General features: G+C 34.2%; 1 protein-coding gene and 3 long non-coding RNA genes across 4 annotated transcripts in view; 2 read left to right on the forward strand and 2 right to left on the reverse strand.

Moving 5' to 3' along the window:
- The first annotated feature begins 6,433 nt into the window (after nt 1-6,433).
- Nucleotides 6,434-7,550, forward strand: LOC127867862 (uncharacterized). Its single transcript, XR_008043772.1, has 2 exons — nt 6,434-6,869; nt 7,431-7,550. It is a non-coding gene; the product is annotated as an uncharacterized LOC127867862 (long non-coding RNA).
- A 1,393-nt stretch (nt 7,551-8,943) lies between these two features.
- Nucleotides 8,944-11,814, reverse strand: LOC127867866 (uncharacterized). The gene is made up of 3 exons (XR_008043773.1): nt 11,664-11,814; nt 10,958-11,208; nt 8,944-9,764 (listed from the first exon to the last, which is right to left on the reverse strand). It is a non-coding gene; the product is annotated as an uncharacterized LOC127867866 (long non-coding RNA).
- A 2,044-nt stretch (nt 11,815-13,858) lies between these two features.
- LOC127864721 (uncharacterized) lies at nt 13,859-14,873 on the reverse strand. The gene is made up of 3 exons (XR_008042233.1): nt 14,774-14,873; nt 14,144-14,301; nt 13,859-13,985 (listed from the first exon to the last, which is right to left on the reverse strand). It is a non-coding gene; the product is annotated as an uncharacterized LOC127864721 (long non-coding RNA).
- Nucleotides 14,874-19,342: 4,469 nt separating this feature from the next.
- The window catches only part of LOC127864706 (uncharacterized), a 73,684-nt gene continuing 70,774 nt past the window's right edge, over nt 19,343-22,252 (forward strand). The window contains exon 1 of the mRNA XM_052404599.1: nt 19,343-19,857. Coding sequence (XP_052260559.1) covers nt 19,514-19,857 — 344 coding nt within the window. The 5' untranslated portion in view covers nt 19,343-19,513. The remainder of the gene's footprint in view (nt 19,858-22,252) is intronic.

Consider the following 22,252-nt stretch of genomic DNA (forward strand, 5'->3'; position numbering starts at 1 on the left):
GCCAGAATCAATTATATCTCCACAACATAAAAAACATTTTATAAATTTATAATATTATTATTATTTCCTTACACCATTCAGTATGTTATATTGAAATATTCACAATTAAATATAATATGCTAAGTGTGCTGTGTATTATTCAATAAATATCAGATAAGATCAGGATCAGATAAGAGATCAATTAGCATCATAAACACTGATCCCTATCAGTGCTCCATCTAGCCAAAACAAAGGGGTGTTTATAGAATTTTGATTGGTTCTGTCACCATCTATTGGAAAACAAACCACTTTTGATTGGTTGGAGCACTGCAAGTTATTTGGAGCACAGGAAGTTATTTTTTGTTAACAATTTGGTTTCAGCAACTTAAATTGAGCTAAATTTTTAGGTATAATTCAGCAACATTAAGACTTATAATTCTAGTGTCAAATATCTTGAAATTCTTTCAGCACATGAAATATTGTGTGATGAAAACAATGTGTATTTACTACAATGTGTAAATCAACAATAAGTTTGCTGCAAAGAAGATTCAAAGTGGGTGGTTAAAGTGATCAACAACTGCCGTTTTTTTTTGGAATACTGAAGAACAGCTGTAACAGGTTTGTATTTTCATTTCTGCATCTCTTTTTAATTTAATTAATTATGATCATTATCATATTTATGTATTGTCACTGGGAAATGTAAATGGATGAGTAAATGTAATGCAATTTTAAGGAAAAAAACACCATTTGAATTATTATGGCTGTATTTTATGGTTATTGTCATCTTAAAATTTATTTATACCTATTTCTTGTCATTAATGAACAGATATCTTTCCCCCATATTTAATAAGAAAATTTATATTTTATATTTGAAGGTTAAACCACAAGGTGAAATTTACATTGATCGGAAGATCCATTGGACAGAATGTGCATCATCGCCTGCCAAAAAAGGGAGCAAAAAGGGGACTACCTGATGTTTGGACATGTATACCAGGTTTTACCCTGCACGAGCAGGCCAACTTGAGGGGAACAGGAGTGGGAAACCGTGCCCTGTAGCTTGTCCTTGACCAACAAAAGACGGATTTGTTGAGAGGTAAAACTATATAATAAATGTTATTGCAATTCAAAGACGTCACACTTCCAACCAATCCACACAGCCAAAGGAGACCACATATATTAGTTCATTTATAAACAGTATTTTCTACCAAACGTTATTTATTATTTATTATTTATGAAAAGCGTTAAGTCACATGTGATCACGACATTAAAATTGCAAAAATAAACAAACAAAAACAACAAGCCAACAAACTTGTTTTGATTTAAATTTATATTTATAGCAACTGTTGAACAAGATTACCATAACAGCAATATGTAACACTTAGATTATAAAATATCTTTCAGGACCTGATCTCAAATGAGATCATGCACAAGAAGCGCCTCGCAGACCATGACAGTAGTATGCAGACCTGATCAGCTGGTGAACTGCTCTATAAAGGGTTGTTTATGCATGCATTCTTTGTAAGGAACAGTGTATAACAACAAATATAGTGACAGGGGCTAAGCTGCTAAATATTGTCAGCATGTATGCAGTGATTTTCTTTGGAAATTCAAAACAACCTGTAGGTACTGGCTCTCAGAAGGGCATATTTTAGCGCAATAATGAGCAAAAAAAGGAAGATCTGAAAAATAAGGTATAGATTTATATAAATATCATGAATACGGTTCATTTATCATATATTAAGATCCAGAATATGATTTAATTAAATGTGCTGCTTTTGTCCATATTAAAAAGGGATTTGGAATTAATGTAACATAAAAAATCTTGTAAATGATAGGAAAAACATTTCAGCTTAAAGAGGGGAAAACTTTAATATTTTTGAAGCGGAAACCACCTGTATTTGGCTGTTAATCAGTTACCGGAAATCAGAGGGGAGAAAAATCACTGGTATGTGCTTGATTTTTTAAGTTGTTAATTCCAGATAGGCAATAGCCCGTTTAATCCTCTCTTTTATGTAAATATGTAACATCTGCTTTTGTTTTTTAAGGTTTAACATTCTAATATAAGTGTGTACTTATCTATTGAATTGTACTTTTTGTTTTTTATGTATGTGTTTACTAGAGCTGCAACGATTCACCAACAGCTCGATTCGATTCGATTTCGATTTCAGACACTCCAATACCGATTTTTTCGATTCGATTCATCTTCAAACCTAGTTTTATCATATATTCACTCTTATGCCTCAAAATTAACATTTCTGTTCAAATGTGATTTCAATAAAACACATAAAAAAGAATAGCAAATTAGGACTCAATTTTAATATTAAAATTTCTGACTAGAAGATTGTGTTGATTACACAATAATATAAAAAATAAATAAATAATCATAAGAACGTATCTGGAATCAGTTGAATGGTAGTACTATCACTATTACACCTTTAATTAAAAACCGCTATAAGCATGTCTACCACTGTGCCATGACAGCATCACCTGTTACCTGTAGGACAAATCACATTCTCTAATAAACTTAACAAAACTCCAACAGAAATAGAACTACTTTTCTGGCTGGCGACTTGAGTAGTTGCACTTGTGCGACCTCTTTGCTTTGCTAAATCAACGTTATGTTTGCGTTTGACATATTGCATTAAATTAGATTAGTGGTTGAGCCGGACTTAGCGTACGCCACATTCGTGAAGCACAGTTTACACTTTGCTTTATTGGTAGGGCTACCATCCCGAAACCCAAAATACTGCCACACTTTTGATTTTAGCTTCTTAGGCGCATCTGATAATTTCATTTTGTCGTCAATAACTTGACCAGCCATTTTGACGTTTTTTCCGAAAGTAGACCGTAACGGGCTTATTGATTGGATGACTTAAGTAATAAGCAATCAATCGCGCGCGTCGTAATTACAGGTAAAGATAAAACCTTCACCTTCCTGTATCAATAGTCAGAATACAGCGCGCTTTACGTATCTATGTATATATATGTATATATGTTAAAGAATCGAATCGAATTTGGTAGGTTTGGTATCGTAATCGAATCGAAGCATTTCGAATCGATTTTCGATGAATCGGATCGAATCGTTGCAGCTCTAGTGTTTACACAAACCTTTCATTTAGAAAAAAGAATGCTGACTTCAAAATGCTGCGATTTTTTTTTAATTTGGTTAATTTTTAAGCATATTGATTTGAAGTGATGAAAAATACACTTGAGCGTAAAATGTGCTTAAAAAATTCACTTCCAACACTTCATAAAGTGTATCATTTGTATGACTGAAAATGCACTCAAGTGTATTAATGCGCTTAAAAATTCACTTTTATTACTGTAAGGTGTATTATTTGTATGACCGGGAATGCACTCAAGTGTTAAAAAAAAATCACTTTCCATTTTGTAAGGTGTATTATTTGTATCAGTGGAAATGCACTCAAGTGTATTAATGCGCTTACAAAAATTCACTTTGAATACTCAATGAAGTGTTTTATTTGTATGTCTGGAAATGCATTCAAGTGTATTAATGCGCTTAAAAAATTCACTTTGAATACTCCATGAAGTGTATTATTTGTATGAGTTAAAATACACTAAAGTGTATTGATGCACTTGACAGATAACTTTAGTAACTGATAAGTATATTATTTGTATGACTGGAAATGCACTCAAGTGTATTAATGCGCTTAAAAAATTCGCTTTTAATTCTGTAATGTGTATTATTTGAATGACTAGAAATGCACTCAAGTGTATTAATGCGCTTTAAAAAATTTACTTTGACCATGAAGTGTATTATTTTTATGTCTTAAAATACACTCAAGTGTATAAATGCACTTAAAAATAAACTTAAGCGCACTTATTATCATAATAAACGCACTAAAGTGTATTATTTAGTGGAAAAAAATACACGGATATATATAAACACACTAGTAAAAAGTGTGTTTTTTTAACAGAATAAAATGCACTTGTTAAGCAAAAAATACGATGCCAATAACATGCGCATTTAATGCTCATTAAATGTGCATTTAATGCGCATTAAATGCGCATTTAGTGCACTTTTTCGAGAAGGGAAATTACCAGATTATGTAAATTACAAGAACATTTATTTAATTATTTAAATAACAAGATTATGTAAATTACAAGAAAAGATAGTATTTTATCCCATTTTCACCGCGACATTGACGGTATAACACGTTGTGGAATATACTTTCCTGTCTTCAACACTGTGGAATATACCTGTCACGTGCACGGACTACTTTTTAAATGAAGTCATGCGATATGCGCTAAAATTAGGTCGATATTGTTTGGTTCATTGATCGAATTTTAAGGTCACCCATTAGAAGAAAATGTGCATATTTTGCAGAAAAATATATATATGACATATTCACCAAAAGAAATGTTGAAATAAAAAATTACATGATTTTTGTTTTGTTATTTTTTTATTTATATTTACTGAATGATTTTTCATAAGAAACAAAGTCGACAAAACTTAAGCTTCAAAATTATACGACCTTCAACCTTTAAATCTAGTCATATGACATAATTTTTCGCCATCCGTATAATGAATCAGCTGATTGATGGCGTCATAAAATGACATACTTATTGCGTCATTTTCCCCATTTTTTTGACGATCTATTATAAACGCGACTCATTTCACATGTTTTCTACATGTATGTATGTCGACATATCTGAATTGTCAATTGATCACATTTTCCTTATTTCGTGTAATGTGCATTGTTTATAACCAAATCATATACTTTTGACATTTAACTTAAATATTAAGAATGTACAACAAGCCATACATATATCGCACAGTTCATGAATAATCTGCTATGTTTGCTTTCCTATTTAATTCACGTTAGGCATAGAGCTGTGTAAAGTATAAGATGGTAAAAATAGCACCACACTGGAATTGGGAACGTCCCATTTTGTACACGGGTATTTTCTACTCATTTATCTGTTGTGTACTGGAATGTTTTCCATTCTTTGTGTATTTATATATTAGATTATTTTCTCGTACAATAAGGGCATTTACCATAGATAAATAAAACATTGTGCAAGTTTAAACATAATTATGTTTGTATGCAGAAATCTGCAAATGCAACCGAGTTTACCAACGGCTATTATTAGATAAACTGCTCCGGTTCATTTGAACAGCAGTAATGTAGAGTACATGACGTAGCGTGTGACGAAGAAGAAAGTTTATCGCGTTCATAAACTCATTTGAATAAAGTGATAGAATGGCATAAGGGTCTTTATTTAACTATGCTAAAATAATTATTAAAGACCCTAGATGCAAAATCGCCAATTATTGAGTTAATGGATTATTAGATGGATTTTAAAGGATAATTAAAGGTAAGATACTAGTTCTTACATGTTTTGATTTTTGTTTGTACTTTTGTCATTCCCTGACCCTGTTCTCGGGGAAATACTTTTAACATGGGCGCCATTGATGCATCGGATCACACACGGCATACCCATAACATTATATAAAAAACACGTTCTGCGCGTCCTTAAATTCGTCAGCCGAAGTCGGAAAACGTATTGCCCTGTATATTTTGTCAAATAAAGTGTCAGTCGCTGCAATTGTCTGTTTACTCATCAACATTGTCAAGGTCTTCGATAGCGTAAGAAACTTCAGCATACAGTTTATTTAGTATTGACAGACCTGTACAAAGTCGCGCCAGTCAAAAATCATAAAAAGCGACATTTAAAGTTATGGTAGCCAGAACTAGGTCGTCGATGGTGTACATGTATGTTGACATCGACAGCATTTTGTCAGGAGTAATGGCCGCCATATTGGATTTTGATCATTTTCTTTCAAAAATAAAATAAATTATAGTCAAGTAAAATCTTCTTTTCGCGGTCGTAATGTGTTAAAATTCGCATACTGCGTAAAATTAAATGTAGGCATATGGTGATATTTTTACTTGTTTTACAGTTTGTGTGTGAATTTTTAAAAAACTATTTTGCGTACCAGAACAAATACATATTTATCACTACGCATGGTTACATTTGTTAGATTTTAAGCGCGTTTAAGACTGAATTAAAATTATTGTTAAGGTTATTAGATCTATTTATGTTAAATGTCACATTGAAAAAATCAAATGGGATAAATAGAATACTAGGATTAGCGTTGAATACAGAGAAGTTTATGTTGCTCGGCTCGAACAACGAAAGCGCTCGCCAAGGCTCGCGCTTCCAGCGTTCTAAGCCTCGCAACATAAACTTCTCTGTCTTCAACGCTAACCTAGTATTCTCTATATAATTAAGAATCAATAAATGCTTAAACTGGGCTTTTAACAGTTATTAAATTATATTCATAGGATGAAGGCTTTTAACATTTATTAAATTATGTAAATTACAAGATAATGTGAATTACAAAAAAAGATAGTATTAAAACTAAGAATCAGTAAATGCTTAAACAGGGCTTTTAACATTTATTAAATAATATTCTTAGGATAAAACCAGGGTTCCCGCTGTCGATCGCCATTGGCGCCAATTGCGACAAAATAAAAAATCTGGCGACAAAATTTCGTAAATGGCGATTTTAAAAAAATCGGCATTTTTCTGCGTTCATATTTTCTTAAAATGACAAAAGACGCTGTGTTTACCAGCCGCTTTACGGCAATCGTAATACTATAGATTTCCATGGTGTAAGCGATACAGCTGTAATCAATGGAGCGTGGTGCTGACTGCCGACTACCGCAAAGTGGAATGTTATGGTGATAATTGCGATTATCTGGGGTGTTGTTGCAAGTTATCTTAATTGGTCGGCAGTTTTATTGCTTCAGAGATAAGGCAATATTGAAATATACCGACTTTGCGCTTAAATGTGAAGTGTTTGTCACAGTGTTCGAAGCAGATTCAAGACCGTTAAATTGACAACAATGACAATCAAAAAGGTAAGTATCGATTGTTTTTAGAAAAATCAGTGTAATTATAGAAAATAGTAAAACATTTTACATGTATTGGTTCTATTAAAACGGTGACATATTGCTGTTTCACTCGACAAAATGGCAAGTTCAGAGTGTAAAACGACTTTTAGAAAGTGAACATTAGATGCTGCTTATTTTGAGACTCATTCAAAATGCAAACGTTCCCACCGCTATTATTCACCAGCTAACAAACAAAAACCAAACAAAGACAGTTGTTTATCAGAATTTCATTTCCTTCAATATGATTTCCAACACACAATCTATGCTGTGTGAACTCTTTATATCCTCAACACTTATCAATTCATTCACTACCGGATGTACCTTAAAAAAAAAGGTAAACATAGTTTAGCACATGGAAATCAATTTGACATTTGATATACACAAATGCTTATTTTATTTGACTGTTGTGTTAAGGGCTCTATGTAGTAGATCATATGCTAGCACACATTTATATTATTTATATACTTCACATTCATTGATTATTATTAGTATTATATTAATATTATATTTCCCTTTTTGTATTTTCAGAATACCATAAAGCTTCTGAAGCACCAAAACTGTGGCAACATATTCAGGCTGCTAAGAAGGTGTCAATCAACAAGAGTTACAACTGATTGAATGTGCCTTTATTTAATTAACAATGTTAAATGTGTTTTTATTATTAATACTACTGTTATTAAATCAATTCCTTTAACATACTGTAAATGCTCAGTTTTTGTTTGTATTATAATAACATGATCTTCATTGCCCAAATGTAGCCCCAGTGTGGCGACAACTTTTTAAATTTGGCGAAAGTAAGTGGCGAAAACTTTTGAAAGCCCAGAGGGAACCCTGATAAAACTATATTCTATAAACAGTTTATTGACTTGCAGATGGTAAATTCTTCATGCCTGTGTGATTATGTGGTGTTAAGTGATTATTTATTACCTTGCTGATAAGCATGGCCAATTGTTGAGAATACTTCTTAACCCCATTCAACAGTTGTAAACCACTAGTAATGTAGTGCATTGCAGAGTCCCATCTCTCATGTTTACCTGTTTCGCTGGCGCGGGGGACAATTGTCGATACAGTCTATAACATGGAAAATTGTCCAGCTTATTCCATGGTCACTGGAAAGGAATAATAAATTCCTGGTCTACAAAACTGAATACATGCATACACATCTTCTAGGTCCATTGTTAAAAAAACTTGCCATTACATAGAAGAACACGCCTGTCTTTACTTAAACAATAAAAAGAAGCAAACTAACAGTATAGTACCTGCAAAAAGTGTATTCAAAGCCATAAAAATGCAAAAAAGTCCAATAATGTACAGTCACAAACCTTGTAACAAGAGCACCGAATAACAGGTGCCAAAGCTCGGCTGCGGGTGCAGTTTTGAGAATAAATGAAAGCTTGTCAGAATATTTTTTTAGAGGTCACAGTGACCTTGACCTTTGACCTGGAAGCACTTTGATTTTAGAGCCAATGTTAAGGTTTTAGCACAATGCCTGCAGGGGACGACACGACACAATGAGCTGGCTATGACAATACTTCGGGTTTTCTCCAAAAACAACCGAGCTAAAAACTATATACAAGAAACAAACAGGGGTGTGATTTTTCCGCGTATCCGCGGATTTCCGCGGATCGGGTTGCCCGGATGTCACTTCTGAGATTTGCGTAAATTCGTTTTAAAAAATGTGGGGGAGAGGGGCTACCACCGATTCCGCCGACGTATTTCATAAGCGGCCTGAAATATCCGCGGCCCGCGAAATCTCTCCGCATTTAACACTGGTAGATTCTGCCTAAGCATTTTTAAAACGAGCCATATAATTGGCTGTCGTTTCCCAATCTTCCAATTAAAATCGTGTTCTTAAAATGCGCTCTGTGATTTGTTTGCAAATGGCGCCGTTGTGAAGAGAAAATTAAGATTATTGAAATAACAAATAGCAATCGAATAAACGACTGACATCACCTAGTCTGATAGGAATAATGAAATGTGTTTGTCAAAAAAAAAGACTACGTTTTAGATACAAGCAACACATATTTTGTTAAGAAATGTGCCCACTGAATTTGTGTCACGGAAACCAGTGTTTGCAAATTGGAGTGTAGTCTACTCGCGAAGTAAAACAATTTAGAGAGTATCGTTCGAACATGGAAATAGACAAACATGATTTGATTTTTATATGTCTGTGGGTCTGTGTATAATCAGATTCATATGCATATTCTGCTTTATTATGTTTGTCACGCTGTTCAGTTAACTGAAATAGCTTTGAACTGAGTGAAGATGTGAAATGCAAGATATTGAAAGGTAAACAAATTAAATATATTAATTTAACTCAGTTAATACATCATTAACACCAGAAGAACACTCAAGTGTGTTTGTTTTTATTTAGTCTATTAACTGTCATTCAATACATTGAAAAACTGCTGCTATTGATCACAATAAATACTTACTTAACTGTTTACTTTGCATCCTCAGTATGATTAATGTGAAGTTTAACAGGTTTTTATAAAGAAATAGTGTTATGAAGTTCAAAAAGTTGTTTATTTTAATGTCTGTTTTTATGTTTGTCACTTCGTTAAGCGCCATTTGCGTAGTCAAAATCAGTCAACAGAATTTTCCTCCCCTCCGACTTTGCCTCAATCACACCCCTGACAAAAGAAACAATGATAAATGGAAATTCTTAAAACATGTTTTGACACAGTAGTTATTTTAAGCTATTATGTCACAATATGAACACATGAGCACAAGGGTACTGTTTTTAGTATAGAACTCCCATCATTTTTTAAAACTGTTTTTTTAATTTGCTGGGTTTCAGCAGGTTGCGGATCTTCTCTCGCACTTGCACAGGTTTGCCCTTGTACTGCTCCTGCATGATCTCTGAAAGAAAAAGCATAATAGTTTTTACATTCATTTTAGTCACTGCGCAGCAATCATGAGATGGAATTTCTTTATTCTAACTCTCATTCATTATTAAGTCTACTTAAGATATTTCATATTGATCACTACACAAAGAAGTATATCTATTCAAATTTTGTCTACTTGAAAGTTATTCACTTCAGTAAACATTTATGATTTAAAGTAGTTAACAATTAGTTTGTTTGCATAAACTGAAATTTTTACTCTGAAAGTTTGCAAGTGGGTTTTCGATCAACTTCCAGAAAGAAAAAAATGTACAGAAAAAAAATCATATTACTTTCATATAGATCTAATCACGACTGTAACCACTTTGATTCAGTAACCAGTGGGGGTAATCACATGATAGTCAAGATGGCGACGTCCATACCGAGACAGTTATTTTTGCCGTTTTATACCTTTTATTACTTCTGTTTATAGTTTAAATGACGCTCACTTTCCAGCTATATCAGTACAAAGGTGATTAGCGTTTATTTCGTATTTAGATACGCTTTATATCTCGAATTTACTCCCTGCAATTTTTTTTAATGGAGCCCTAATTATAAGGTCATCCCGCTAAGAAATTTCGCACCAAGTTAAGTCGAGATAAAGAGCGAATATTAGTATGAAATAAAAGTCAGTAACTTTTTTCCTAATATGGCTGGAAAGTGAGCGGAATAAAAAATAACAAGATGTGTGTTTGTCAGAAACACAATGCCCCTTTCTGCGCCGCTTTGAAGCCATATATTTAACCTTTGACCTTGAATGATGACCTTGACCTTTCACCACTCAAAATGTTCAACTCCATGAAATACACATGCATGCCAAATAACAAGTTGATATCTGAAGCGACATAGAAGTTATGAGCATTTTTCGAAACCTATACGCGACACCTATGTGCAAAGTGTAACGGAAAGACAGACTGACAGACGGATGGACGGTCCAATCACTATATATGCCCTCTTTTGAGGGCATAAAAATTATTTTGTATAGTTACAAACCTTCTATTAAATACTATATCTACTTAAAGTGTATGCATATTTACTACACAATAGGTTCGAAAAAGTGAGAAACATCACTATTTTGAACTTTTCCATTTCAAACTATTTTTTATGGCCACTTTGACTGCGCGTTTGCTGGTAATACTTTTAAAACATATACTCAATTAATGCAATAACCTGTATAAATTTACATCTCCACAAATCCAGCTTGTCTTGGTCAAGGACAGGTATATGCTCATCACCGGGGTGCGGTTTTCCCACTCCTGTTCCCCTTGAGCTGGCAAACTTGTGCAGGGTAAAAACCTTGTCTAAAAGTCCATACATCATGAGGTAACATCCCCTTTTGCTCCATTTTTGGCAGTCGATGTGCACACTTTCCTTAGGATCTTCTGTTCAACGTAAATTTTGCCTTGGGACAAGAGTTTAACCTTCAAAATTAAAATATAAAAGTACTCATTAAATATGAGGAAAAGCAATCTGTTAAGTATCATGACCAGAAATAGCTAAAAGTAAAATTTAAGATGACAATAACCATAAAACCCAGCCATTATAATTCACTGTACACAACATTTACACTTTTTCATTTGTATGTTTATGTATTTATGTTTCAAATTATGTTATTTCCCTCAAAATTGCAACACAACATAAGAGAATCTGCCATAGCTATCTTATATCTGAAAAAAGCTAAGCATTAAGTGGCAGATTTTTTGTTATTAATAAATGAATTTAAGTATTAGTCATATTGCCATTGTATTAGGTCACTGTATAGAGCATTCATTTTAAATGTTAACCACCTGCCAAAACAGATATTACTGTTAAACAATATTATTATAATAAACACGGCATTATAAGAGAACAATACAAAGTAAATATAGACACAAACCTGTTCAGTAGTTCAGAGCATTCAAAAAAGGTCCATCATAACTCACTGAATCACTCTTTTCAGCTTTTTTACACACAGAATGTTGATTTCTACAGATAGAGGGACCAAATTGACATCTTACAACAAAACAATACTGATAAACAGGGATACATTTACTGCACAATTTTCAACTTGCATACAGCCCTTAATTGATAAAGTTTACGCTAAGAGCCAGAATTCAAAGATATGTTAAATACATATTTGATTGACATGTACTTTAAGTGTTATAAGGTAAACTATCATAACAAAGGGATCTTATTGTAATATAATAACATTTGGTACACAGTAAGGTTAAGTCTAATATTGCAATTGTGTGATCAGATTTTTTAAATTTTAGTTCATTATACCTATTTTATAATAAAACTTTACATGTATTTCAAGGTCTTTATAAGAATATAAGAAAGAGTTTAGCTGCACTATTTTGAATGATATTTTTTTCTATATTGCTTTCCGTGTAATAATATATTATATATATTTTTTATGTAATCAAACTATGCAAATTGTTTTATGTTTTATTCATATGTTGTGTAAATTGTTGAATTGTGATTAACTTTGAATAAAATGTGTTGCATTTTTATAAGTTATTTTCTCCTCTTAAAAAGTCTAAGTTTTTTCCAGGGTCAGCTGAAAATGTTAAAGTATTTTCCATGCTTAAAAAATTCTATGTGTAACTTTCCATGCTATCTGAAAATATTGTCCATGGTTATCCAGCCTAAATCCAGCATTTTCCATTCCTTTTCCATGGTTTTCCATCCAAGGCTGGAAAATGCTGGAAAAAAAAGTCCGCGTTTCATGGACATTTCAAGAACAAAACCCTGGGAAACTCTGGAAAAATGTTTCAAATTCCAGGGATTTCCATGGAATTCCATGTTATACCATGGATTTCCAGCCTAAGTTCCATGATTACCCTGGACAATGTACACCCGGGCTATACTGATTCATATAACTATAACTAACTGAAAATCTTTTTCTCTTAATTTGTAAAATAACCCTCGTATCCGTTATTTACATCAGAACAAAACTAGCGTATATAAATAAACGCGGAGCATTCACATGATTTATGGCTATTTTTAGACGCGAAGGAGAGCTTCCCGCAGAAATTGCTTGTTTCCATTCAAGTCAAGGTGTCATGTATATTAATGATTTTCTGCAGTGTCTTAGAACTTTACATCATGTTTTTACGACTTCTATCGAAAAATCGGTATCATCAATGTAAACATTTTGGTGTAGCATACGAGAGAATGAAATTTAAAGAATGGCTTTGTTCAAGATTGGATTTTTGTCCGACAAATAAGTTAATAAAGAAAAATCCGACGGTAAAACTGACACAGATTATGATGGAAAAAGGGCCTTGGAGCTGTGGTTACTTGGAGCACAGCGGTCAAGGAGGCCAGAATTTGATGACACTGAATAAATGTCACCTGCTGTACAGACATCATTTGTTTAACTGGTGATAAACAGTGAAATAATATAACAAACAATTTATGTTGTTAAATAGTTTTATTATATTTTTTACTCTGTGCATCAAAATTACTTTCTTGTGTACACTAATTATTTACTGATAAAACATGATTAAACAGTTACACGACACAATTGTGTTTATTTGCTATGTCATTTATGGTCTAGTAGACATCAGATTCGGGCTAGTACATTTTAAGAGGAACTGATCCGATGGTCTGGTTGTAAAAAAGTTAATGCTGAACCCTGCAAACATGGCTGCGTGTGTACAAAATACATTACAACTGGACATACTAGACACACTATACACGAGGTTAAAATAATCAAGACAATGACATGTACAAATCAAGATGGCTGCGCCCATGAATTAAACGTTAACAGTCATTTTATTTTGACAAGGTAAAAATAAATCAGCAGACGATAAAAAGTGTATCGGTAGAGATTTAAAGATGAAATTTAAACTACCTGAAAACAAGCGATCGATGGTAAAGTTAACATGAGGCGAGTTATACGAGTATTGAAAATGTAGTCATAAAGCAGAAGGAGTGTATTTACGAATGAAATTGGCACTATAAAACAACATAATGTGAACATGATTTAAACGAAATGTGCATGTGTAGGACAGAATATATTATCCCCGCCGAAAAATTTTCGGAGGGGATATAGTAATTGGTCCTGTCCGTCTGTCCGTCTGTCTGTCCGTCCGGCTGAAACATTGTCCGGAGCATAACTCCAAATCTATTCAATGGATTTACTTTAAACTTAGAATATAAACAGATGGCAACTAGGAGAAGTGCAGTGACCAAGAACCATAACTCTATCTACCTTAGTTATTGAATTATCTCCCCTTTTATATGATTTTAAAGTACATTCTTGTCCGGAGCATAACTCTAAATCTACTGAAGGGATTTACTTGAAACTTATATTATACACAGGTGGCAACTAGTAGAAGTGCATCGACCAAGAACCACAACTCTATCTACCTTAGTTTTTGAATTATCTCCCCTTTTATATGATTTAAATGTAAATTTTTGTCCGGAGCATAACTCTAAATCTACTGAAGGGATTTACTTGAAACTTGAAATATTAACAGATGGCAACTAGGAGAAGTGCAGTGACCAAGAACCACAACTCTATCTACCTAGTTTTTGAATTATCTCCCCTTTTATATAATTTTAAAGTACATTTTTGTCCGGAGCATAACTCTAAATCTACTGAAGGGATTTACTTGAAACTTGAAGTATAAATAGATGGCAACTAGGAGAAGTGCAGTGACCAAGAACCATAACTCTATCTACCTTAGATTTTGAATTATCTCCCCTTTTATATAATTTTAAAGTAATTTTTTGTCCGGAGCATAACTCTAAATCTACTGAAGGGATTAACTTGAAACTTGAAATATAAACAGATGGCAAGTAGGAAAAGTGCAGTGACTAAGAACCATAACTCTATCTACCTTAGTTTTTGAATTATCTCCCCTTTTATATAACTTTAAAGTAAATTTTGTCTGGAGCATAACTGTAAATGTACTAAAGGGATTTACTTGAAACTTGAAATATTAACAGATGGCAACTAGGAGAAGTGCAGTGACCAAGAACCATAACTCTATCTACCTTAGTGTTTGAATTATATCCCTTTATTTAATTTCAAAGTAAATTTTTGTCCGGAGCATAATGAATTATCTCCCTTTATTTGTTTTTACAAATATTATTCTTCTCTCTAAAACAAATGTTGTCATACAAGCATTCACATTTCGGCGGGGATTTGGCAGTACTGTGACAAGCTCTTGTTTAAACTAGTAATGATATTATTATTTATCATTCATGTTAATGGCGTTGTAAACAATCATGCAATGGTCACATGGATTTACATGTGACCCGCGCATGTTTAAATTTAGATCATTTCTGTCCATGGACAGAAATTGAAAAACCCTATCTTTGTACTGACTTTGGGCATTTCTTGACCGATTTTGACCAAATTTTTGCACATCTGACATAAATACCATCACATTTTGACCCATAAGGACTTTTTTGCAACAAATAAAAAATTGGGAAAATATACCAACATCAACTCTGCCGGCTTTAAAAAGAAAAATAGATAAGCAGTCTGCACCCGCTAGGTGGTGCTTTTGTTTAATGTTATTATGACATGTTATATATATATATATATATATATATATATATATATATATATACAATATCTACGGTATCTAGACAGTATCTAGGTCAATTTCGAATATGGGTCATGCCTTGTGTCTAAATGATATCTTGGTCAAGTTTAAATATGGGTCATGCCGGGTCAAAAACAAGGTCACTTAGTGCATTTCAGGCATTTAGCATGGTGTCTGCTCTCTAATTGAAGTAGTTTTCATCCCTTCTTCAACAAATTTGGTCAGTAGTTGTGTCTTGATAATATGTAGGTCTGACAAGTTCAAATATGGGCCAAGGTATTAAGTAATCAAGTTGTACAAAACCTTCAAACGTGCCTATCTTGTGACAGTTTGGCACTGTTGTTTAAAACTGGTTTATGTTATCCTGATGTAAGAACCCACTTAAATTGATAAAATTGAAATAAATTTATAATAATATTGCGTTTCACCATTTCCACATGCAAATGGATGAAAACATTCACACCCCATGTGCTAAAGCGTTTGATCTTCAAGGATGAATGATTTCACAGTGAGCTTGCTCAGAAAGTATTATAATGATCACATGTGAAACTTTAAATCAAATTCTTAACAAATTACTGAGATATTCAAGTTTGGAAAGTGTTGCGTTAGAAAAGTCTCCAAGTGTATATTACTTACAAAAACACATAATATCTGGCCTATATAGACGAAAAATGTGATTTAGAATTTCATGAAGAGAAGCGTTCTACATTTTCCTAAAGTAAACGCACATGTGCACTATGCGGATGACGCCATAAAGAGAAATGTGGGGAATGCATCTTATGAAATCCATTCCAATGAACATGTGTAAATCATGTAACGTGATGTGCGCGTATTGAGCACTGTTTTTATTCAACTATAAATCATCAATTAACTCTAAATTTAGATTGATGCAAGATATACACATTTTTTTTCCAAAAGTCAGTTGAAAATGAAAATAATACTGTGAAACCATTTATTTTCGCCAGCACAAAATTTGGTCATTTGTGAAAAATTAACGTTTTCGTCAGCACTTAAATTCGCCAATTCCTGACTTTGAAACAAAAATAAATTAAAAATACTTCAGTCAGTTTTCGTAAAACATGTCCGAAATATATCGCGGTGGCGAAAAAATCGTAGTGGGAAAAGAGGGAGGACACTTTAGAGTCACTTGCAGGAGGTGGGGCCTGTTTGTCACATGTCATATACTAGTCTTTTGTTATCAGCTGATCAGTACTGGGCCCCCATTAGTGTATCTTTATTATGATTAGCGGATTAGTGGGACCGAATAACCGTTAACGAGTGTTTGAAACAGTGAAGCCAATTGCCAGTTGGTCTTATTCATTTATTATCATGACCAAATTGATAACAGTCTTACCTTTATCGTCGCAAATTTGAGATGGTGCGAATTGTTTTGGATATAATTAGTGTTAGCAAACTATTTGTTCAGTTTTCAATAAAGATTCAAGAGTTTTACATCGTTAATATTTGATCACTTTAAGTACAGTAATTTGTCTGAAATGTCACTTTTAATAATGTCAATGAATTTAGCAATTTTAGCAAATGTATTTCCATTTTTCGGAAGTGTAACATTAACAGTGCATTATGGGACAGCGGTTTCATAGAGCAAAGTTCAGATTTAATTGTAACAACCAATAGACGAGTGAGTTTAAATTAGATTGAATGCAACAGGATACAAAGCAATGTTTTATTGCGTCATATTCAGTCATCCGAAAAACATGCTTCCCGAGGATTTCCTGAAAATAGCGCGAAAATAAAAGTGAATTCCTGTAAACAATTGCCCTACGTTTGGATGAACACATGCTATTTTCACACCTGTATTGTAGTTAAACTCAAACAACCAAACACAAATCATTATGTTCTGTATTAATTTGTAATCAATGCAAAGAATGTATATCAGTCAGGTGTTGATCACACATTATCATCTTTTAATTTCGTTTATTGTCTTTGATCCGGATCCGCTGCGTAGAGGCTTTATAATCTGCAGCAACACTGAAAAACACAATACACACAATAGGTAATAAAGTTGTTAACAATGAGCGCTAAGCATTACTATTCTACCTAAACGAAGTCAACGAAGTCGATACAACTGTACTGCACTTGCGTTTTACAGATATTTCATGTGTCAGTTAAGTACACGGTATACCTACACCCCTTTGTTTCAAAACTGGATTTATCTTGATAACGCAACAGACGGAGTATGTATGCGTGGATTACGTTGGATTTAAGTTCCTCATGCAATTGGTAATTCAGTCTTAAATTTTTTCAAATATGGGGCATTATTGTTCGTAAGGATGTTGAATTTGTCAATCGGTCGACTGACGATATTCACGAAAATTAATGCCTGACGATTAATAATGGTTTCACAGTACATAGAATACCGCGTACTAGTATTGCTGGACTTGATAAGGACATGACATAGAAAATCAGATGGCTTTTATTTCACCACGATTCATCTATAGATAGCAATTAGCGACCCCTTTCATATAAACACCATGGGGGAAATGCCTGATAAAATCAATAATTTTACAATAAATTGCTGAGAAGTGGTCGAAAACAACACTGGTGCACTCGAGTACTAGAAAATTAATGATTTGTTAATAGGGGGCAATAAGGGATAAGCGATGGTAAATTTAGGCAAGACAGGATTTGAATAGCAAAATTTTTTATTAACTTTTAGAAAGTACGTCGTTGTGTACGAATGATGGGACACATTGTCTCATATTTTGATACTGGGACAAATATCCAAAAAGGGGGACTGTCCCGCCAAGATCGGGTGGTCTGGCATGTATGCTGAAACCACATAGCACACAGCTTTGATATTTGGTATATGACATCGGATTGTAGAATTTGACAAACTTTGTTGAAATCATGCGCATGTGCTCAAAATTTGCCTTGCTCTATTATACCTCAGTCACAAATAGACACTGATCACCGTCCGATCAGCGGCCGACGTATTTTTCCGCTCATCAGGCTGGCGGCCGGCCGATGATCGCACGGAAACTGGGCCAATTTGTAGCATCGGGCGGCGTCCGGATTAATTTTAAGTCTCACTTAAAATTTTACCCGATGTCGGGCCCGGGAAGGCATCGAGTTGAGATCGAAACAAGATCGGACGATCAACACAAGGGTATCGCCCGGCGATCGCCCGACATCGGATTCATTGAACGTGTATCGGCAAAAGTAAAGGTATTTCTCAGAGGCAAATACATCGGCCGGCGACCGTCTGATTGCCGGAGGGCCTCCGCACGATGCCCGACGGACGCCGGACGATGCTCGTTATGATACATGTACAATGAATCCGATGTCGGGCGCACGCCGGGCGATAACCGTTCGTTGATCGTCCGATCTTTTTTCGATCTTAACTTGATTCCTTCCCGGGCCCGATGTCAGGTAAAGCAAACTGTGATATAAAAAATTAATCCGGACGCCGCCCGATGCTACAAAATGACTCGATGTGTGTGCTATCATCGGCCGGCGCCAGTCCGATGAGCGGAAAAAAACGTCGGCCACTGATCGGACGGTGATCGGTGTCTATTTGTGACTGAGGGTTTAAATTTTGTCACTCATCGGACGGCGGACGGCTCTGATGTGTCCAGTCTTCCCGATGCCTGGATATTGGACACATCGGCCGGCGACCGGATTATTTGTGACTGAGGCATTACCCAGGTGAGCAATCATGTTCAATCTCGGCCCTCTTGTTAAAGCAGTTTTCACAAAAAGCTTTGTTTATTTCAGATTGCATTGTATTACTAGAGTTAAACTGGAATATTGTGTTTAAAAAATTAAATAGAGAAAAGAAACAATAAAATGGTTTTGTGGAAATATCAGATGTGGGACTATCATTTATAATATAACCTGTATGGGTCTGTGTAACTATCAGGTTTGCAGTAATCTTATTTTGAGCTACAAATCTTATTCACTGCAGAATATAATCTAAATGTCACGTGCCAATAGTCTGAGCCAATAGTTGCTTGACAGCTCACAATGTTAAACTGTTTACTTGTATCAGGCTGATGAATGGCATATGGAGCTTTACTTAGTTAGTGTTTGGATCGAAGACTTTGTTGCTTGACTTATAAAACAAAATTGAAAGAGTTTTCTTTAAAATAAATTGTGTTTAACAGCCATACTCTGACGTTACATTTCAATTTAATTTAACTTTGCTGAAATCTCATTATTGAACATGGCAACATTTCCTGTGTCTTCTGGTGCTGAAGAAAATGTTGTGGATAAAGAATATTGTTGTTCAATCTGCAAAGAGCAAAATACAGAGATAAATGCTACTTTTTACTGTAAAAATTGCAATAAATTTTTCTGTGGACAATGTATTAATTCTCACAGTAAGCATGGTCTGTGGTTCAATAAAAAATCTCCTTATGGAAAGGATAAAATAATGAAGTGGCCACTTTCTAAGAAAATGGAGAATTATCTTTTAACATGCGATATTCACAAAGATGAAAAATTAACAAAGTTCTGCCAGGACCACAGTCGGCTATGCTGCTATACATGTGTTGTCCTTGATCACAGGTATTTCAAATACATATTACCATCTTCCATTATTGTGTATATTTCAGTGCCATAATAATTGTACCGCATTAAGTTATAGTGATTATATTTATAATAAAAATAATGCTGTGGAATATGACTTTTGTAGGTAATTGCTACGTAGAGACGTTTTCTTTCTGTATCTTACTTTGGCTGCCGAAAAACGCTCTCTTTCTTTGTGTTTTGCATGTGCAAAGTAGCATACACATAGGGGATGCAGTGTTGCATTTTGCATTTGGTAACTTTGTAGAAATCACCATAGTATAATTTAATGACCACTCAAGTTATGAGGCCAGGTCAGGAATGGAACCCACAATACAGGGACAAGCACGCAATATATTGATTGATGTGTGTATCTGCTCAACAATATAATGATCTATAAAAGCCTCGCTCTCATTAGTTGGTTTGAAATGCTGCATCCCTAAAAGTATCATGTTGGCCAATGCTGAACTAGATTTCATTAGATTGGGTCCTCTGTCAGGACATTTCTTTAATGTTTTATTGGCTGTTGAAAGGTCAACAAAGATCATATTAACCTGTCAAGCATACTTGATTTTTGCAAAAAGACTTTCCAAAACAATTAGACCCTTGGCCCAACAACCTGTCAAAACTTGTTTGACCAATGTATATCTTGATATTCATGTTACCTCAAGCATCTATTCTTATAAAAAATGAATTTTAGCTGTTTGTAAACACATTTACGTAAAATAATACATGATGTAATGTATTGAAGTAATATATAACTATAGAATTAATTTAAATTCATACCAATTAATCTACAAAGACTAGTGCTGCAACAATATACCTGTATAATGGTATATATCGCAATACGCAATCCGCATATTGTTTTGCACACATGTAGAACGTTGCATGGGAAGTTTGGGTGTATTTTGTGTTGTATAAAAACGGGAACATCACGTCAGGCGATTTATGCGTGTTCAGTGGGAAAAAGACCACCCGATATGACGTTATTTTTATCGCATCTTTAAATAGTATCAAATGCAAAAATGTATTTCATACCAAGAAAATTGGCGAATGTTTGTGTTTCGTGTTATTCTTGAACACTCTATAGTAAATATTTACCAGAATTTGCTTTAAAACTGGAATATACGGGATAATCGGGTAATTGGCGAGTTATAATTCTGGTACAAGTTAGCAATATATTGCGATATATTGCAATACAGGTTTTTGAACTGACAATATATTGCAATACGCTTTTTGGCGTATTGTTGCAGCACTGACAAAGACTATGATCTTACTGGATAAATGGTAAAAAAGGAAAGTTAATGTTTTTTATATGTTTATGTTGTATGTTTATGTGGCATCGATAAGCTTTTCGTCATATGTTGTACACTTGTATGGCTAAAGTTGCAAGTTTTGTGTTAACACACCAACCTCTATGACTACTTGTGCCTTCGTTTCATAACCCATAGCTGTGTTTGATTGTTGTAATAAAGGCGACTTCAGTAAAATGGGTTTGTCAAGTTATTTCTGGGGGAATTGTGTTTCTGACAAACACATCTCTTGATATAATTATCATTTCTTACCTGTTCTAATTTGTGAATGCTAGTTTTCATTAAATACCAGTGGACTTATGTCCATACATACATGATGAACTCTGGCTATGATCTCTTTGATAAACCACAGGCCTCGGTTGTCAGTGATGTCTGACTTGGTCATTTTTAACTGCCTACAGACCTCCCCCCTTCCCCCCCCCCCCATTTGGATTAAACAAAATCCAAGGGAAGTAATAAAGCTTTAAAGGGAGATGTCTAAACCTGCCACATGATAAATAGAAATTTTATTTCAAAGTGGCGCAGTAGGGGGCATTGAGTTTCTGACAAACACATCTCTTGTTGGGTCACTAGGTCAAAAGTCAAGGTCACTGTGACCTCTAAATAAATAAAAATAATTCTGACAACCTTTCGCAGCTGAGCGTTGGCACCCCCTAAGCGGTTCTCTTGTTCTCTTTCGGGGATAATGTTTTAGTATATTGATGCTGCATTAACAAATACAAGTGTATATGAAGTGAAAACACCAAAAATAAACAACGGTTGCGATAGACACCTATTAACTGTTAGATGCCCATAATATCACTTGAATGTTCTTTCTTGAAACAGATTATTATCCCTGCTTAATTTTTTTTCGGAGGGGATATAGTAATTGGTCCTGTCCTTCTGTCCGTCCGTCTGTCCGTCCAGCTGAAACTTTGTCCGGAGCATGACTCCAAATTTATTCAATGGATTTACTTCAAACTAAGAATATAAACAGATGGCAACTAGGTGAAGTGCAGTGACCAAGAACCATAACTCTATCTACCTTAGTTTTTGAATTATCTCCCCTTTTATATGATTTTAAAGTAAATTTTTGTCCGGAG

This window comes from Dreissena polymorpha, chromosome 1 (assembly GCF_020536995.1).
Source record: "Dreissena polymorpha isolate Duluth1 chromosome 1, UMN_Dpol_1.0, whole genome shotgun sequence".
NCBI classification, from domain to species: domain Eukaryota; kingdom Metazoa; phylum Mollusca; class Bivalvia; order Myida; family Dreissenidae; genus Dreissena; species Dreissena polymorpha.